A 19,255-nucleotide genomic window follows, 5' to 3' on the forward strand; every position below is an offset into this window, starting at 1 on the left:
GCCAGGATGCCACTAGTTTATTTTATTCTTTTCTGGCTTTTTTAACAAAAGAAATCAAGGATCTGGCTTGAACAAGTTTCTCTCTAGGAACATAGAAAGGTGTCTTACACTGAGTCAGGCCACCCACCCACCTGGAATCTCTCCCAGGCCACCTGGAGATTCCTGCAGGTCTGTTCAATGGGGGATCTTCTGCATGCAGTGCAGGTGCTCTACCCACTGAGCGACTCTGCTTCAGTTATCTTCTCTGAGTGTTGTGAACTTTGACACAAAACAGTCTGTGGGGCCTTCTGCTGCTGCCTTTCCCCACTTGTCGTATCCCTCCTAACATGCTCAAGCCATTAATAACTGTGGAGCCTGTGAGAGGAAGAGGAAGAGGAATCCCACCCTGCTATGCTCAGATGGTCACTGCTGTCTTCTCTCCAGCAGGGAAGTCACCAGTCAAGTGTGAGCTGAGTGGCGTGCTTTTCATGTGAAGCAGAGTCTGCGGCAAAGCAGTTTGTGCCAGCCCCTCCAAAACCATTGTTTTCCTAGCCAGTGGGCTGAATTCAGGGACACCCCCTGTTGCCCAGGGGATGCCAACCCTTTCCTTCCCAAGCAAATAAGATTCAGATGAGACCCAGGCATGCAGCAGAGAGGGAGGGAGCGTGGGTCACACGTCAGAAGAGAGGGCGCTTCTTTACACCATGCCCATCCCTGGTTCATCTAGCTCAGTGCTGTCTACACTGACTGGCAGCTCCAGGGCTTCAGACAGGGAGCCTCTGCCGGCCCTACCTGGAGATGCCACTGGCGATTGAATCCAGGACATTTTGCATGCACTCTGACACTAAGGTACGACCTTTCCCTGACAGCAACAGGGGAAGCTGCCTCACACTGAGTCAGGCCACTGGTCTGTCAAGCACATGGAGGGATGCCTCAGACCAGCTTTTATTTTCTGTAGTTTGGTTTATTTTTGCATTGTATTTTAAGTCGCTTTGTGTTTACTTTTTTGGTAAATGGTGTGTGTGTTTGACAAACAAGTTGTTGGTATCTGTCTGTCTTGAGAGACAATGGAGTGTGTCTCTGGGGGTGAACTCAAACCACTGTGGCAGTGACACTGAAGTGACCTCCATGGGGACACAAGCCTGGGCAGTGTGTCTGGAGGTCCTGGGCAGCCCAGACGACAAGACCCCCCTCTTGGCCTCCCTGATGGGGTCCAAAGGAAAGCAGAGCAGGTGATTGGAACCAGGAGTTGCTGGAAGGAAGCATCCACTCTAGATTTCTGTCAGGTTTACTCCTTAGCCTTTTCATCTCCCAAAGATGTCCCACAAGGCAGTGGAGGTTTAGTATTAGAGTTTTCCTGTCTCCTAGGTGGCTCCTCACTTCCTTCTGCAGCACTTGTTGGGTGTAACTAATACAGGTAAAGGTAAAGGGACCCCTGACCGTTAGGTCCAGTCATGACCAACTCTGGGGTTGTGGCGCTCATCTCGCTTTACTGGCCAAGGGAGCCGGCATACAGCTTCCAGGTCACGTGGCCAGCATGACTAAGCCACTTATGGTAAACCAGAGCAGCGCAGGGAAACGCCATTTACCTTCCCACCGGAGCGGTACCTATTTAACTACTTGCACTTTGACGTGCTTTTGAAGTGCTAGGTTGGCAGGAGAAGGGACCGAGCAACGAGAGCTCACCCCGTTGCAGGGATTCGAACCGCCGACCTTCTGATCGGCAAGCCCTAGGCTCAGTAGTTTAACCCACAGCGCTACCCGCGTCCCAACTAATACAAGTACAATGAATAATTATAGTACAATGGCTGGCAGAAGCTCTCCCAGAATTTCAGGCAAGGCTCCTTCTCACCCGTACCTGGAAATGCCATTGGGGGTTGAACATGGGATGGTCTGCATGAAAAGCAGACCCTTTACCCATGAGCAGCGGCCAGACACTCCTGCACACCACAACCCCTCTCTCTTGCCACCCCCCAGCCCCGCCTTGCCCTGCAGGGGAGGTCGCAAGCAAACATTCTTGTCAGCAGTGATAGGAGCCAGCTGGGGAGGTTTAGAGCTGAGATGGATTAGGTGGTGGTGTGCTGGCAGGCTTCCTCTCCAATCCCTTTCCTCCTGCCTGGGACCCAGGAGTGTGCAGGCTGCTCTCCCAGCCCAGCTGAGCCCCGGCCCCCCTCCTGGCTTCTCCTCCTGAGACCCGCCTGCCCTCCCATGTCAGCAAGGGAGCAGCCATGAACGCCATGCGGGTTGGCGTCTTCCTGGGTGGAATTTGTCTCTTCCTGGCAGGTAACAGACAGAGGCGCCTCTTTATCCTGCCTGTGTGAGGGAGGGTGCGCAGACTCCAGCCAGGGATGGACGGCAGCGGGGAAGGTCGTACGACTCCCTTGTAGAGGGAAGATGCCTCTGTGCGGGTTAGCTGTTCAGCTAGCTGGTCTGGCTTTGGGAAAGTTTAGCTCTGGTGTGTGGGGGTGTGTGCGCGCTTGGCTGTGCCTGGAGCGTAGTGTTGTTGTTTCAGGTTCATGCGCTTGCTTCACGCTCGGATGCCCTGGGACGGGCAGGGGTCGGGGTGGAGTGCAGTGGGGGGAAGCCCTATTCTCTCTCTCCAGTAGGTAAGGACTGTGGAATGTAGTCCAGTCTCCACCACACAAAGCAGCAAGAGTTTCTCTCCGTCCAGAACCCAGAGATTGTTCCTCCTCTCTTGGGTTGGTGGGAGTTGGGTGGGGGTTCCCTTGCCCATGGAAATGTCCAGGGTGAGGTTGGTGCTTAATCCCCTGCTAAGAGATGTAGGATTCTTTAATTAGGCTGAGCTGGGGGTGAGGGGCCTGTGTGACAGGCGGGCTCTGCCCACCCAGAGTCTCACTCCCCTAGTGTGGGACGTTGAGGAATGCAGGGCCAGCGAATTTTTAGCTAAATGCTCATTAATCCAGACCTCTGACACTCTGTATGCAGTCTGTGGCACAGGCACGGGTAGTAGTCCACCTTTTCAGAATGTACATTTGAGAATGGGCTTTTTTATTCTTTGCCATATATCTGTATGGTGTTTGCACTATGGCTGAGACCCGTCATGGATCAGGCTGCAACCGAGGAGAGGATTCCAACCCGGCAGTTGTAGACCAGCAGGCTGACACAAAGCTGGGGAACCTGTGGTCTTCTGGATGTGGCTAGAATAGAGCTCCCCTCAATCTGATTGTTAGCCACGGGGCTGGTGGACTGTGCTGCCCTCCCACCATTTAGGAGTAGCCCCTGGCCCAAAGAAGGTGATTTCCCCCATGCTGTTCCCACCACCACCACCACCCTGGCAGGGTCCACAGGAGGTGGCTCAAATATACCTGGCAAGGAGGCTTCCAGCACAAGGGTGAGCCTGTTCAGAGCACGTCATTCATTACTTAAGGCACGGCTGTGTTGGCAAGCCCTTTTGTGACAACTGCAAGAGCTGCAGCCTTCTGACAGTGCCCTTCTCAAGGTGGTGAGGGTGGCCAGCTTTCCCAAGAGCTCTTTTTGCTACAGTTTAGGGGTCCTCCTTTTCTGGCAGAGGAAGAATGAGAGATTATGGGTTATGTGAAGGCCTGTCCAGGCTTCCTTCTTAATTGAGCATTAATGATGGTATGGGGTGTTAAAGGTTTTGGGGCAGACAGGCTGCTTCCTGCTGAAAGTCTGTGAGTTTTTATATCACAAGTGTCCAAGGTTAGCTTTTTTCAGTCTTGCCGTTGTGGAAGAGTAACACTCTGAATGCCAATAATGCAAAAACATCGGGGAAACATTGCAGAACAACTAACAAAGTGTGGGAATATGTGTGGGTCGTCCAGTATGAACCCACCACGTGTGCACTATTATTGTGTGAAGGACATCTTGCAGAATATACCTGGAAAAAATAAATCAGTCTGGAGGGGGTGAGGTGGCTGCCTTTAGGATTTAGGGGTTCTGCCACAGGCAGAAAGGTTGTGATGGTAAGAATGTGCTCGTTTTATTGTATTTTTGCATGGAAACTCTTCTCCCCCCAGCTTTTGGAAGTTTTACCCCCTCTGCTTTTAAAGTGAACCCCCCCCCAAGGATATTTGCCTCCCTCTCTGCAACAAGCTTCCCAAAACTCCCTCCCTCCCACATGAGTGTAGGTTATTTCCTGGCCTGTACCAGCCTACTTCTGAAAGGCCTAGAGCAAAACCTTCTCATTTCCGGAGAAGGAGAAAGGGGTTGCCTTCCTGAGGCTTTGCGTCAAATGAATATGTAAATACAGGCAAGTTCACAAAGACCTCCTCTACCCCCAAAACTGAAGTATCTAAGAAATGAAGCCAGCGGAGTCGCCTTCTCTTGAGGGACCATGCCTTTTACCAGGACTCAGATAGCAATATTTCTCTTTGCTGGCTTAATGTATGTGTACAGTTGTAAGTCGTACTCTGTGGAGGATGGTTGTGGGTCACGTCAGGGAGATTACACAACCCCCCTTGTTCCAAAGACTGCATTATTCTCAGAGAAATAGAGAAAGGGAAAGAGTTGTGAGTTTGGGGGAATGGGTCTCCATGATGCCTGAGTCCCTTCTAATTTGTGGGGTCTTGGATCCAGCAAGAGTTAAAGCATGGGTAGGCAAACTAAGGCCCGGGGGCCGGATCCGGCCCAATCGCCTTCTCAATCCGGCCCGCAGACGGAATCAGCATGTTTTTACATGAGTAGAATGTGTGCTTTTATTTAAAATGCATCTCTGGGTTATTTGTGGGGTCTGCCTGCTGTTTTTACATGTGTAGAATGTGTGCTTTTATTTATAATGCATCTCTGGGTTATTTGTGGGGTGTAGGAATTCGTTCATCCCCCCCAAAAAATAATATATAGTCCAGCCCCCCACAAAGTCTGAGGGACAGTGGACCGGCCCCCTGCCAAAAAAGTTTGCTGACCCCTGGGTTAACGTCTAACAACAACAACAACAACAACAACAACAACAACAACAACAACAATTATTTTATTAATTATACCCTGCCCATTTGGCTGAGTTCCCCCAGCCACTCTGGCTGGCTTTCCATTTTTGCATTGGCTGGCAAGTTTCTTTGTGAAATATTGGACATAGTTGCCATTTAAGCACCATCATTAGTATAACAAAGGAAGTAGCTTGGGGTGTGTGTGCAAAGCGTGGGTCCCCTCCCTCAGATGGCTGGTAATGAGAGTGTTTGAGCTGAGAACTGGGCTAGAAGCAGCCAGAAGCCATGCTTAATTTCGGCTAGAACCCTTGACTGGGAGAAGCGAGGTCTTCTGGGGTGTTAAGGCTGTGAGCCCTTCCATTGTAGGCTCAGGCTGTATAGATACATAAATAAACCATATATCACAAAGACACCACAGTCTCCGCCATCCCTCATTCCAAGGAAGCTAGACCCTGGGTATGAATGTGCCTGGAACCCCTGGAACCCCTGGCCCACCAGAGATTGTGGTGGTGCACAACAATATTTTATTTAGGCCAGCCCCCCCCCCCAAGCTGATGCCCTCCAGGACTGGTTTGAGGTGCAGTCCAAACATCTGGAAGGCACCAGCTTAGGGGGAGAGCCCTGCCCAGCTGTCCCACTCATGTCTCAGAATGCTAATTCCTTTGACAACGAAGAACGTAATCTACTGGCAAGTCTTCCTGCACAGACTCATTAAGAGGAAGAGGAGGTGCACCGCGGTGCCAGGCTGCCCCTCACAAAGCCTGTTCTTACCAGAAGAGCCACCTGCGAAATGGGCATGGCCATGAAGAGTGTGGCATTATGTGCAAGTCCTGCTGCTTCTGTGTGTCACCTAAACGGAGAGTGGCCCTTAGTACACAGGAATGGACACTCAGCATTGGCAAGAAAGTGAAGTGGAGAGGGGGAGAGATTGTGGCTGCTGTACAAGGAGCATGGATTCTGAGAAGGCAGAGAAGCAGTCTGCCCCATGGAGGCAACCCTTGGCCCAGGGGCCTGAGCCACCCCATCTAAGCACCCCACCCCACTTGGGTTGACAGGAACAGAAAAGATTAAAGAGGCAAGGAGTAGACAGAGAAGTTCAGACCCTTCTGCCCAGCACAGCACAGAGCACTGATGAGGGTGCAAATTCCCTCCTCCCCAGTCACCGGAGGATTAATTTTGTAAGGGGGGGGGAGGGCTTCCTTGGCTGATGTGCACATGTTTGATGTGTGTGCATGCATGCAAAAGAGCATGCATGTATTCAAGAGTGTGCTGTGACTACATACACTTTTGGATACACCCACCCGAACCGTGTGCCGCCACCCCTACCCCTCCAAGAGAGTTGACCAAGGGTGAATGCAGACGAGCCCAGTCCTGGCACAGAACCAGTGAGCCAGTGGGAATGAGCTCTGCTGGGCCACTGCTGACTGCACTGTCCCTGAAGGAAGACCGTGTTAGAGAAGAGCTCCTTTCCCAAAGCACCTGTTTGCTTTGTGGGGCTGCACAGGGTAGCCCTGCAGGCACTGCAGAGGCACCCAGCAGAGACCTGCTCTGATCCACAAACAAGCTGGAATCAAAACAGCCCAGCCTCCCAGTGGATGAAGACTCCACACTTAATTAGCCACCAGCAGGGGGCTGCCAGTTCACCGGGAGGATTAATTTAGCAGGTGGCCCCATGCGCTCCAGAGGCAACCCAGCAGAAGCCCAGCAGGCAGGCAGCTTGGTCCTGGCAAGAGTGTGGAAGGAGGGGGCAATTCTTGCCCCTGCCCAAACCCCTCCTTTTCCCCAAGCCCCTGGGTGGTAAGAAAATGCTAAAATTGTCCACAGTCATGCCCCTTCTTTAGTCAGGCCAGCATATAACTGGTGGGGAACTGGTTCCAGCTAAATCCTTTCCTCCCCCCCTCTTGCAGGCTGCCCACCGGTCAACAACTAGATGGTCATAGTGATGTCATCTCTCCCATTTACACTCATGTAGTTTGAAATTAACACTGTGCGGGCACAAGCATGGCATTTTGGAGTCCTGGCAACTAGTTAATTGCCAGGGCATCAAAACACTGTGCAAACCTTTCTGAAAGCACCAAAGACCTACTGGTCTTGTGGTGAGCTGTAGGAGCTGCTTTGTAGCCCTGACAATCAGCTTATTGTTGGCAATTTTTATCAGTTGATTGCCAAAGCTTCAAAGTATAATGCACTGCATGGAGTTTTGCAGGTTGGAAGATGCAGGACAGATAAAAAGAAGTGTAAAGGTAAAGGACCCCTGACCATTAGGTCCAGTCGTGGCCGACTCTGGGGTTGTGGTGCTCATCTCGTTTTATTGGCCGAGGGAGCTGGCATACAGCTTCCGGGTCCTGTGGCCAGCATGACTAAGCCGCTTCTGGTGAACCAGAGCAGCGCACGGAAACGCTGTTTACCTTCCCGCCAGAGCGGTACCTCTTTATCTACTTGCACTTTTATGTGCTTTCAAACTGCTTGGTTGGCAGGAGCAGGGACTGAGCAACGGGCGCTCATCCCGTCATTGCGGGGATTCGAACCGCTGACCTTCTGATCAGCAAGTCCTAGGCTCTGGGGTTTAAGGGACACCATCCGTGTCCCTTAAAACCGTGCCTTAAAATCCGTAGTTAAAACCATGGACCACTCTTTCAGAGGAGGCAGTGATGGCCACGAACCTAGATTACTTCAAAAGAGGAATAGAAAAATTCATGGAAGAGGAGAAGGCTATCAGTGGCTCCTGGCCACAATGACTCTTCTCTGCGTCCGCGGTTGAAAGGCAGCAATTCTTCTGAATCCCAGTTGCTGGAAGTCGCAGGAGACTGAGTATTGCTGCTTGTGGTTTTCTCACAGGCATCTGGTTGACCACTGAGAGAACAGGATGCTGGACTAGATGGGTCACTGGCCTGATCCAGCCTGATCCAGAACAAAACCATTGCTGTTGCAGAGAGCAAGGGTGGCCGTGTGGGCAGAGTTTTGGGACTGGGCTAAAGAACTCAGGGTTCGAATCCCCACACACTCATGAAGCTCCCTGAGTGATCTTGGGCAGTCACTAACTCACGTACCTCACTAGCCTCATGTACTTCAGAATCTGCTTGTGAGGATTAAATGAGGAAGGGGATAACTGCATAGAGCACCTCGAGCTTGGAGGAAAGGTGCAATGAAAAAGTTGAAATAATAACTTCAAAGCACAGCTGTTCCTGATGCCCAGGCCCACCAGCACAATAGGAGCCTGTGCAGCTTCAGGTAGCCAAATGGTGCCTAAACATTTATTTGCTAGTGCAGGGACTTGCCAAGGCTATTAGATAGCGTTGTTGTTGTTGTTGTTGTTGTTGTTGATTACCGTATTTTTCACTCTATAAGATGCGCTTTTGCCCTCCTAAAAGGTAAGGGGAAATGTGTGTGCGTCTTATGGAGCGAATGCAGGCTGCACAGCTGTCCCAGAAGCCAGAACAGCAAGAGGGATCGCTGTACAGTGAAAGCAGATACCCCTCTTGTTGTTCTGGCTACTGGATTCAGAATATTTTTTTTCTTGTTTCCCTCCTCCATAAACTAGGTGCGTCTTGTGGTCTGGTGCATCTTATAGAGTGAAAAATCTGGTGCCTGCCCTTCACCCAGGGTGGGGTATAACATTAAAACACAATATAGAATACAGCCTAAAGCAGCTTATAAGCACAAAAATAAGGTGGGTCCTAAAAAGCCAGGATAGAGAGATGCAATTTCAGCATTCACAGGAAGCTGTATAGTGAAGGTGCAAGGTGCACCTCTGTGCGGAAGGAGTTCCAGAGCTGAGAGGCTGCCACAGAGAAGGCTCTGTCCCAGACCTCGACTTCCTCTGAATTTCCCAGGGCAGCAGAACTACCAAGAGGGCTCTCTCTGCTGATCTTAACACCTGAGAGGGTCTGCAAGGAATGAAGTGGTCTCTCAGATATTAGGGGGCCTGCATAGCTTTAGGGCTTTGCACACGAATGCACTGGCACTCTTTCTGTAATAGCTGGCTCCTGAATCTCAAGCAGCATTGAGGAAATTAATCTCTCCCTTCACACTGACATAAGAACAGCTTTGAACCGCACTACCTTCTCTCCATTCTTAGGTGGGAGCATGAAATCCTCAGGCACCCATCTTTGCAAGGGTGGCTATAGTTGCATCTCCAAAGGTTAGCTTGCACACTCACTCTTCCTGCAGTGCTTCCATGCCTGCCTGCAGGGCAAAGGCAGGACCAAATTCCACATTCCTCTCGTGCTCTGGTTCCTCCCAAACCTGCAGGCCAGGCGTAATAATGCCATTAAGTGGAATAATCCAGGCTTTGTTTATCTGTGCAGCTGTCTTGGTGGATTAGTAGGAAGCTGGGTTAGGGGGTTGGAGGGGTAATAGGCCTTCTTAATCAAGGGTTTGCTCTCATTACCAGCCCACTAGCAAAGAAGGACACCACTTCCCTTCTGCCAGGCCTGATTCGTAGCCTCTGTTCACCCCACTGTAGTGAACCCAGCAGATGCTTTAGCTCCTTTGCTGCAGTGGAAGCAGCAAAGCAAGTGGTGGGCTTGTGTGTCAGGGTTGGGAGTGGTGTCTCTCAGCAAACAGTTCCCACTTCAACTTGCCCCTTCCTTCCTTCGTACGCCAGGTGTGGAGTGTGCCACTGACATTGACGAGTGCGAAGACCACCCCTGCCAAAACGGAGGAGCCTGCGAAGATGGCATCGCTGACTACATCTGCCATTGCATCCTTGGTCCAAACGGCATTGCCTGGGGTGGGAAGAACTGCTCTGTGGAGCTGACTGGGTGCCAGAACCACAGTTGCCAAAACGAGGCCTTGTGCATCCCCACCTACCAGTCTGAGTCCCATGGCCACCTGTGCCGCTGCCACCCTGGCTTCTATGGCTCCACCTGTTCCACGCCAACCACCTTCTCCTTCACAGCCAGTGTCTACCTCTTCATCAACATGACTGCAGACGATGAGAGTGCCAGGGAGGCGCCAGAGGGGCACCAAGCCAGTGTGGCTCTCCGGTTCCGGACCACCCTCCCCGATGCCGTCCTCTTCTACCGAGGCCAGCCAGGAGAGCACCTTCTCCTGGAGCTCTCTGGTGGCCTCCTGCGAGTGACACTTTTGATGCAGGACACTCCGTTGTCTTTCACCTTGGAGGCGCCGAAGGTGGCCGATGGCCATTGGCACAAGGCAGAAGTCCTGCTGCAGGATTCTCTCGTGCTCAAACTTTGGCATGAAGCCTGTGCTGGGGGTGTCTGTTTGCATAGCACCCCCATTGGAGAGGGAGCCCCCATTTCATTCCTGCCCTCCTTTTTGCACATATATATTGGAGGAGTTGAAGAGGACTTAACGCCTAATCCAACAAAGAGTTTCCTTGGTTGCTTGGAAGACTTGCAGATTGATTCTAAGGTTGTCTTGCCACAGGAGGTGATCGGACTGAAAGCCCCTGGGTTTGAGCTGGGCTGCGAGAGGACAGAGTGGTGTCACTCCCAGCCCTGTTCACATGGCGGCCAGTGCATTGACCTCTGGGCAGACTTCCGCTGTCACTGTGCTCGGCCTTACGAAGGCCGTACATGCGCCTATGGTGAGTAATGAGTGAGAGTGCTTGTTGGCCCCTCTGAGAGGGAGGTGGGTTGGCTTGGAAGCAATCTTCTGTTTGGGGGAGGTGATGTAGGCCTGGGGTGGAGAGGTTGCCGTTCACGGTTCATGTGCTTGATCTTATGGCAATAGAGGCAATTCTCCTGGGCACCCACTGTAGACCCAACAAAGTGCCGCTGGGTGCTCTTCTACAATGCTCAAGGGCAGGCAATTGCACACACAGCAAATTATGGCCGTGAAGGTTGCAATTGCCAGTGCCTAGGTTATGCTGTGGTCCTTCTGCAGAACCTCAGCCATTTCCAAAGGTCCCAGAGGGATGATGAATGGGTTGAGACCAGCCTAGTGGTCTCAGAATGGTTTTGTTCTGATGCTCCCTTCAGCTCAGAGATGCCATTCATTGTTCTTTCTTCCTCAGAGTCTCCTGCAGGAACTTTCAGCCAAGACAACTCCTCAAGCTTTGCTGCCTTTGCAGTTAGCAGCAGTCTCGGGGCAAACTTTAACCTTTCGTTTTTCATCCGAACTCTGAGGCCCAGTGGTCTGGTGACCCAAATCAGCAACCAAAGTGAAGTTTTCCTCACCGTGTATCTGAAGGATGGGCAGCTCCAGCTGGACGCACCGTCTGCTGCTCCCATTGGGCCAACTGGGCAGCTGGCGGATGGCACCAGGCACTTTGTAGTGCTTTCTTTCCACAATGGTCTTGTTTACACCAGCCTTTTAGGCAGAGAGGAGGAACTGGGACCCCTGGTGGTGACTCCTCTCCCTCCTGGCTTCGTGGTTCATGTGGGTGGACTCCCGGACCAAGACAGTGCTGGCACGTGGGGAGGGCCTTTTAAAGGCTGCCTTCAGGATGTTCGACTCAATGACTGGCAGATGCAGTTTGCCCCTCATCTGGCTGCTAACCACAGTGGCCCACAAGAGAGGCTTGTGGGGCAAACCACCAACGTTGGTTTCGGATGCACCTCTGATGACACCTGCAAGGTAAGGAGAATGCCAGAAGTTGTCTGTCTCTGCTGAGAATGGTATTATAGTGCAGCCTTCGCAAGCCTGGTGCCCTCCAGATGTTTTGGACTACAATTCGCATCAGCCCCACCCAGCATGGAGTTGTAGTTCAAAACATCTGGAGGTGACACCAGGTCGGCAGAGGCCAACTTGTACCTCTGTGAACTGAAGGGCAGAAGGAGGCCACAGGCCTAACGAGCTCGGTGATGGTTTCCTCAAGTGGCCACCAGCATTCCCTTGCAAGCCCACAAGCAGGATACGCCTCCAGCAGCTGGCAACTGGAGGTATCCTGCCGGGAAGTCACACCTTGTGAAGACAACTATATCAGGGCCATCCAAGCAACCCATGGAACGAATTCCATAGGAGGCGTGTGAAATGGGGTTTGCTTTTGCCAGACAGCAAAGTTATGGCATTTCTTTTTGTTTATAGTTTAGAGAGAAGGCAAGAAACAGTGAGGAACACACATGACAGAGGTGTACAAAGTATGTGTGATTGTGTAGAAAGCAGATAGAGATGCATTTTTCCTCTCTCAAAACTCTTATGGATGTCCAAGGAAGCCAAATGTTGGAAGATTCAGGACCAACAAAAGAAATTCTTTCTTGAACTGTGAACCTCCCAACTGCAAGAGGCTGTGATGGTCACCAACTTGGGTGGTTTCAAAAGAGGACGGGACAAATTCATGCAGGAGAATAAGGCTAATCGTTGGCTAGTAGCCTTGATGGCTGTGTCCTTCCTCTCCTGTCAGAGGCAGTATGCCTCAGTACCAGTTTCTGGGACAAATCTCCACTGTGGGAGCTGCTGCTGTACTGAGGTCCTGTTTGTGGGCTTCCCAGAGGCATCTGGTTGGCCACCGTGGAAGTGAGTTCTGAACGTTTCTGTTCCAACTGCCTGATATAAATGAGCTGCTGAGAGATTGCAAATGGGCCAATGGGTGCATGCAAAGCGGAGCCCAGAAGAATTTGTGCACAATTGCTCTGCCAGTTTCCTCCCCAGCGACAGAGTAGCAAAGGAAGCAACCTTGTCTTGAGCCAGGCCATCTAGACCAGTGTTGTCTACTCTGGCGGACAGCAGGTCTCCAGGGTTTCAGACAGGTGTCCTTCTTAGCCTTACTTGGAGATGCTGGAGATTGAACCTGGACCTTCTGGATGCAAAGCATGTACTCCATCTATGGTCTTCCTGCAAGAACAGCAGAGGAAGCTGCTGTTCACTAAGTCTATTTAGCTCAGTGTGGTGGACACAGACTTGCAGTCTCTTTCTAGGGTTTCAGACAGGTGGGCATGCCAAGCCCTACCTGGAGATGCTGAGAAGTTCACTGGGACCTTCTGCATGCAAAGCATCTCCCCCACCTCTTTTTCCATGACACACTTAAGCAAGAGGGGGGCAGTGAGTCCCAGTTTGCCAGAGGAAATGCCTGCACACACAGGGCTCATGCACGGCTGTTACCACCACTTCACTCTTGCTCTTGCCTTAGCACTGGCTTGGCATGGAGGTGAATGCCAAGGGGGGGGGGTCACCTTAGATAGCCTTTGCTAACCTGGCTTCCCCCAGCTGTTTTGGACTACAATTCCCATCAACCCCCGCAAACCAGGCAGGTGAAGGGTGGTCTAGAAGCTTGCACGTTTCCAGCATTTCCTTCCTATGTTCTTCCTCCTTACGCTGTCAAAGGACCAGGCATTGGGCAGGCAGGAGTAGCAGCATTGACCTGGCAAGGTGGAGTATGGACTGTCCTTTGCCTCTCTCCTCTGTTCAGCATGTGCTCATGGTCTCTCTCTCTCTTTGTCCCCATCCAGCTTCTCACTCCCTCGCTTGGCCCTCAGATGAGCATCTTCTGCCACAAGGGCCACTGCATGCATGCATTGCAACCTTTCTGTCTTGAATTGGCTTGGGGCTAAAGGCGCCTCTTGCACACATAGAGGTCTAGAAAGAAGGCTTTTTTGGCAGGGGGAAATTTGATCCAGTGCTGGCCTACCCAGTGCACCACCTACACAGAGACACACAGATGCAGGGGACACACCCACCCACCACTTCTCTTGCTCTGTAGTAAATTACAGAGGGACAATGCTCCATCTTTATGGAGCTTAAAAGCATCCAGCTCATTAGTACAAAGAGAGCTTCCCCCTAACTAGATCAATTCCTGCCTCCCCACTCGATAATAACTTGGCCTCAGACCTCTCCTTAAGTATCCAGTGCAAACGAGAAGCCAAGTCCCAGCTTTCTAGTTGTTGCAAATGGGGAGGGAGCAGAAAGTCTTAGAGACGGTATCCTGAGCACAGTGCCCTCCCTCACACCACCAAAGTTGCCACCAGAGTCTTGCTTGCAGCAGAAAAGAAAAGCACAAAGAGGCAGACATGGGTGGTGAGAAAGTGAAAATAGCAGAAAAGCCGAGCGTAAGCATGGGAAACTGCCATTTCTCCATGTAGCTCACTATGATCTATGCTTACTGCCAGGGGCTCTGCAGGGTTACAGAGAGGAGGCACTCAGACCCCACCTGGCGATGCCAGGGAGAGAACCTGGGACCTCCTAGCACTACCACTGAGCTAGACACCTTCTAGCTAGGGTTGGAAATTCAGTTGCTAGCCCTGCATCCCACCGTTTTCATCCTACGGCAACTACGGCTCCCAGGCAACTACGGCTCCCAGGCATTCCAAATCTGCTAGCCTTCCCCCTGCCCCACAGACCCCCAGCAATGCATGTCTCTCCAAAGCAAAAGGAACAGTTGACCCTGTTCCTCCTCTGACCAGGCTCCTTTCTTGTCTTTCAGTCTGGGCCATGCCTCAATGGCGGCCAGTGCACCGTCACATGGAATGACTTCAGCTGCAGCTGCCCAGCCAACTTCACAGGCAAGCGCTGCCACGAGAGAGTCTGGTGCATGAGTGAGCTGTGTCCTCAAGCCACAACCTGCGTGGATGTCCCTTCCGGCTATGTCTGTAAGCATCATGCAAGGGCCAAAGGCAACCTGAAGCAAGACGCGCAAGAGCCTTTTCTACCATTCATTTAAAGAATTTATAAGAACCTAAGAGTGGCATGCTGGATCAGGCCCAAGGCCCATTTAGTCCAGCATCCTATTTTCACAGTGGCCAACCAGAGGTCTGTAGGACAGCAGGAAGAGTGCAAGAGCACTCTCCTTTTCTGCAGTTTCCAACAATTCAAAAGCATAATTGCCTCCAACTGCGAAGGTAGAGCCCAGCCATCGTGGCTGGTAACTATCAGTCGCCCTCTCCTCAATGAATTCTGCATAAACCACTTAATACAGAATGCATAAGCATAAGAGTATCTGAAACTGCATGAGATAAAACCAATCATAAAACGAATCTGTAAATCACAATAAAGCCCCTAATTGCAGATCATATCAGCTGTGGACTGAAATCTCCCCACCCTTCACAGTGACTAATGTAGGTAAATATCCCTGTTCCACCCAGGCCCCCTCATCCTTTAAAATGCTCACTGTGGGCGAGAACATAAGAGCCTGCTGGATCAGAGCAAAGGCCCCTCTAGTCCTGTTCTCAGTGGTGGACCCCTTGCCCCAAGTCCGCAAGCAGGAGATGGGCACAACGCAGCCCTTCTCACTTGTGATTCTGAGCAGTGGGTGCTTGGAGGCACACTGCCTTCAACAGACCACAAATTTGCCATGGAAGTTTGTTTTAGGGGGCAACACATCCTTCTTTAGTGGCCTCATGCATGCATCATGAAAGTGGTGGCTAGGATTGGCACCAAGAGAGATATAGACAGTGATGCTCCTCAGTACACAGGGATAGTCAGTGTTGCTCTCTCTTGGAAGATACCTTCAAATGGGGATCCTTGTTATTTTCATTGGAGCCTCCCCCCTCCAGACCTGCCTCCTCTGACTGCCATGTTCACCTTCTCCTCCTTGCAGGTCTGGCCACAGCCACGTTCCATGAGCGCGACGCAGCTGAATTCACAGCCAACGCGTCCATCACCAGAGCCCTCCATAGCCTCCGCCTGGACTTCAGAACAAGGGACCAAGACAGCATCTTGCTGCGGGCCGTGGTGGCTGTGGATTCCCTCCTGGTGGCCATCCAGAACTCCTCTCTGCTGGTAGAGATCAGGAGTGGGAACGGCGTTGAGGGGGCAAACCTCCTCAGCCAGGTGCCAGTCTCAGATGGCGCCTGGCACACGCTTTCGCTGTCCATGGACGATCCCTTGGCTCTCTCGTCAAGATGGCACCTTTGTCTGGATGGGTCTGTCAACACAACCCTCCAGGGCAATGCTGGGAACCTGGACTTCCTGAAGAGCAACGCACTCATTGTCCTGGCTGAAAACTTCACCGGCTGCCTTGGGCACGCAGATGTGGGTGGAGTGCTTCTGCCACTGGCCGCCCCCACGGCGTACCCACAGCCAGAACAGTTCCTGCAGACAAACAGCCAGGCAACCCTTCTTGGCTGCCAGGGGCAAGATGTCTGTGCCTCCAGCCCGTGCCTCCACCAGGGCACCTGCCAGGACCTCTTCAACACCTTCAGCTGCGTCTGCAGCCCTGGGTGGGAGGGGCCTCTGTGCGAGGCCAACATTGATGACTGCAAGTCCAGCCCCTGCCTCCACGGCATGTGCATAGATGAAGTGGCTGATTTCCAGTGCAACTGCGAGAAGGGCTACATTGGGAAGCGCTGCCACATTAACGTGGACGACTGCATTAGGCACCAGTGCCAGAATGGTGGGACCTGTGTGGATGGGATCTACAGCTACTCCTGCAAGTGTCCCCCACAGTACACAGGCCCTCACTGCGAGTAGGTGTCCCCCCGACCCCTGCCCCCTAAGGATGCTGCTGGAGGGAGCAGAGCTTCCAGGGATGGTGCTGGGAAGATTAGCCTGAAGCAAGCTGTTTGTTTGTTTGTTTCTGTGTTTTTATTTATATTTAAACACAATTACCAAGCAAATTGTTGTCTTCCAGGGCAAATGTGCAGATGTTGAGTTTTGCATGCAGTCATCCACATGGCATCAAAACAGACTTTTGGGAAATCTTCTATGCTGCAGATTAAGCTTGCGTCCACAGGGCATACACTTCAATCTAGAGCATTAAGATAATTTTTCCGTAGTGGCTGCTGCAATTGAGACAGAAGGGAGATTACTGCACTACAGTTAATAACCAATACACTGTTTCTTTACTGATGCCTTTTGCACGCTGCTCCACAGCAAAACGTTCCCTAAGCAGCTCGTGATAAATAAGTAAAAGAAAACCTTAAATCAAAACAAGAAACCATTAAAAGACGAGAGAGACCTGGCATGTTTAGGAAGCAGGCTTATAGCGTGGAAAAGTTCCATTTCTTTCAGTAATTCAACTTAAAAGGTGCAACTAATATATGAGATCAACTCATGACATGCAAAGCGAGATCTGCTTCTACTTCTCCGAGGTCCAATCTTGCTCCATTTGCAATCCTTGTTTTGCTGATTTCATTGAATATTCTCATTTTCTGAGATGGTTCATTTGGGGTTTTCATCAGCCGTACACCATAATAATCACAATTGTAACAAATCACGGCTTGACATATCTCGCTTTGCATGTCATGAGTCTATCTCACATATGAGTTTCACCTTTCAAGTTGAATTACGGAACTCAAGGAACTTTTCCATGATATTCTAATTTTTCGAGTTTCACCTGTAGTTTAGCCTGACTGGTGGAGTCTCTCTGGGGCTTCAGGCAAGAGCCTCTCCCACCTGGAGGTGACAGTGGGGGTTGGACCTGAGACCTTCAGCATGCAAAGCAGGTGCTCAGTCACTGAGCTGAAGCCCTTTGAGTTATAATGAAACAGGACCTGTTGCACCTCCAAAATGCAAAGCAGAGGTCTCGATTGCCCAAGTCTCTCAAGAAGCCTGGGTGGACCAAGAGGCCCCTGCCTGGCACTGAAAGGGCTGGGAAGCTGGTGCCAGGAACTGAGCTTCCCTGGGAAGAGAAGCCTTGCCTGCCTCACTGCATTTGGCCTCTGGAAGGACCTTGCGGGGTCAGAGAGATGCATATGGGACGTGGCGGCCTCTTGGGTAGTCTCGCCCCAAGCCTTCCTGGGCATCAGGGCAGGGGCGGCCAATCACAGCCCCAGGGTCAAAGTGGGCGTGGCCAAAGGGTATCTAGTTGTTGTATCTATTACGAGTGCAGATGTGCTGCCACTGTCAGTGTTTGTTTTGATTTCGTTAAAAGTCCCTCCCCCTTTTAAACGAACTTAGAAAATGTATGCTGTATGTATGCTTACTATCTTCTCCTTCTCCTCCTCCTTCTTCCAACCAGGTGGCCGTACCCACCTGAGCAATGCGGGAAGAACTTCACCTGCCTGAATGGCGGCAAGTGCATGAGTGGCGTCTGGGGAGCCAACTGCACCTGCAAGCCAGGCTACACAGGCAGAAGGTAGGACCAGAGTTCCCCACTGCAGGCCAGGCCAGGGGCCCAAGGAGACCAGCAACTGGTTTCTTCAAAAGAGCAGCTTGGCTGTTTTCACAGAATGCATTCTCATTGTATTACCCTTTAAAAACAATCCTCTATATATTCAAATAGTATCTGTATAATACTGAGTTTACAACTGCATGCAGAATATCAAATGGCAATGGAAACAAGAAATTCCCAACAACCTCATTTCAGTGAGGAGTCTCTCTCGTTCCTGCAAATAGGCTATAGCTTCTGATTCCTTAGAGCAGAGGTTTTCAACCTTTTTGAGTCCACGGCTCCCTCAACCAACTCCATTCTTTCTGTGGCACCCCTGTGGGGCTCAGGAGCCCAGTTACGTCCCCCCTTGCCTGCAGAGCTGGCAGCCCCTCACCCTTTTTCGAACAACCTCCCTTGTGGAGTGTTCCCTCAGCCTCCTCTCCCCTCCCCTCTCCCCGGGAGTCCTCTGGGCAGCTGCTGTCCCTGGTCTCTGAGCTGCCCCCCCCTGCCCCAAAGAGAGATGCCTCCTCACACTGCCCCACAGGGGCTGGGGAAGCACACCCTGGCCAGCCAAGGTGCACCATTCGCCTGGGGAGGTTGTAGCCAGGGCTGCTGCAACAAACAGCTGTGCAAGCCTTGGGGAGGCAGAGATAGAGGAGGGCATCAGAGGAGGGAGGGAAGGAAGGAAGGAAAGAGGGACAGAGGCCAGGGTTGCCCAAGGCACCCCGATCATCCTTCAAGGCACCCCAGGGGGCCATGACACACTGGTTGAAAACCACTGCCTTAGAGGAAAGATCTTTATCAGATCTCACTTTCAATCAATGCTCTGGTTCACCAAAGATCATTGAGAAATAGGTGCAATTCACACTTATTCACTCTTCCTTTATAGAAAATTTGCTTTTGGGTACCAAACTGTGCTTCTATATAAAATGCAAGCTGCCTGAAAGTCTCCACAAGACTAAGGATGTGGTTATAAATCTGTATGAGTGCAGAATAGATACTATTTGGATATATGTGGGTCTCTTAGTTTGTTGTGTGTAGAGACTATTGCCATGAGAGACTCACTCAGAGCACACAGTTGGCCTGTCCTTATTGCACCGAGAAGAGCAAACCACCCTAAGATGCAGTTGACCAGTAAGCCAGCTGGACCTGTGGGAGGGCTGGAGCCCACAGATGGGAGCAAGCAGGAAGTGGGAAACTGACTTTTTCAGCTTTTGGTGCCTTTCAAGAAGAGAGACCTCTGGCTGTTTCTAAGCAGGCACTGCTGAGAGTGCAAAGCCCACCATGGCAGCTGAGTCTTCTGCCCTTGCAGTACAGTTAGCTTGCCCCTGGAGGAAAGCCTCTCCAGCTTGCTAAGTTCACCCACTGAAGAGGCAGAGCCCCAAACCAACCCCTCCGCCCTCCAGGTGCCGATTGCAACGCCATCATTTCTTTTGGGTCG

General features: G+C 51.5%; 1 protein-coding gene across 1 annotated transcript in view; it reads left to right on the top strand.

Annotated features, from left to right (window-relative positions):
* The window catches only part of CRB2 (crumbs cell polarity complex component 2), a 67,123-nt gene that overhangs the window by 39,756 nt on the left and 8,112 nt on the right, over positions 1 to 19,255 (top strand). The window contains exons 7-11 of the mRNA XM_083485709.1: positions 9,490 to 10,434; positions 10,864 to 11,426; positions 14,209 to 14,374; positions 15,322 to 16,189; positions 17,683 to 17,799. Coding sequence (XP_083341835.1) covers positions 9,490 to 10,434; positions 10,864 to 11,426; positions 14,209 to 14,374; positions 15,322 to 16,189; positions 17,683 to 17,799 — 2,659 coding nt within the window. The remainder of the gene's footprint in view (positions 1 to 9,489; positions 10,435 to 10,863; positions 11,427 to 14,208; positions 14,375 to 15,321; positions 16,190 to 17,682; positions 17,800 to 19,255) is intronic.

The sequence above is a fragment of the Podarcis liolepis genome (assembly GCF_965112155.1).
Source record: "Podarcis liolepis genome assembly, chromosome: Z".
In the NCBI taxonomy this organism is placed as follows: domain Eukaryota; kingdom Metazoa; phylum Chordata; class Lepidosauria; order Squamata; family Lacertidae; genus Podarcis; species Podarcis liolepis.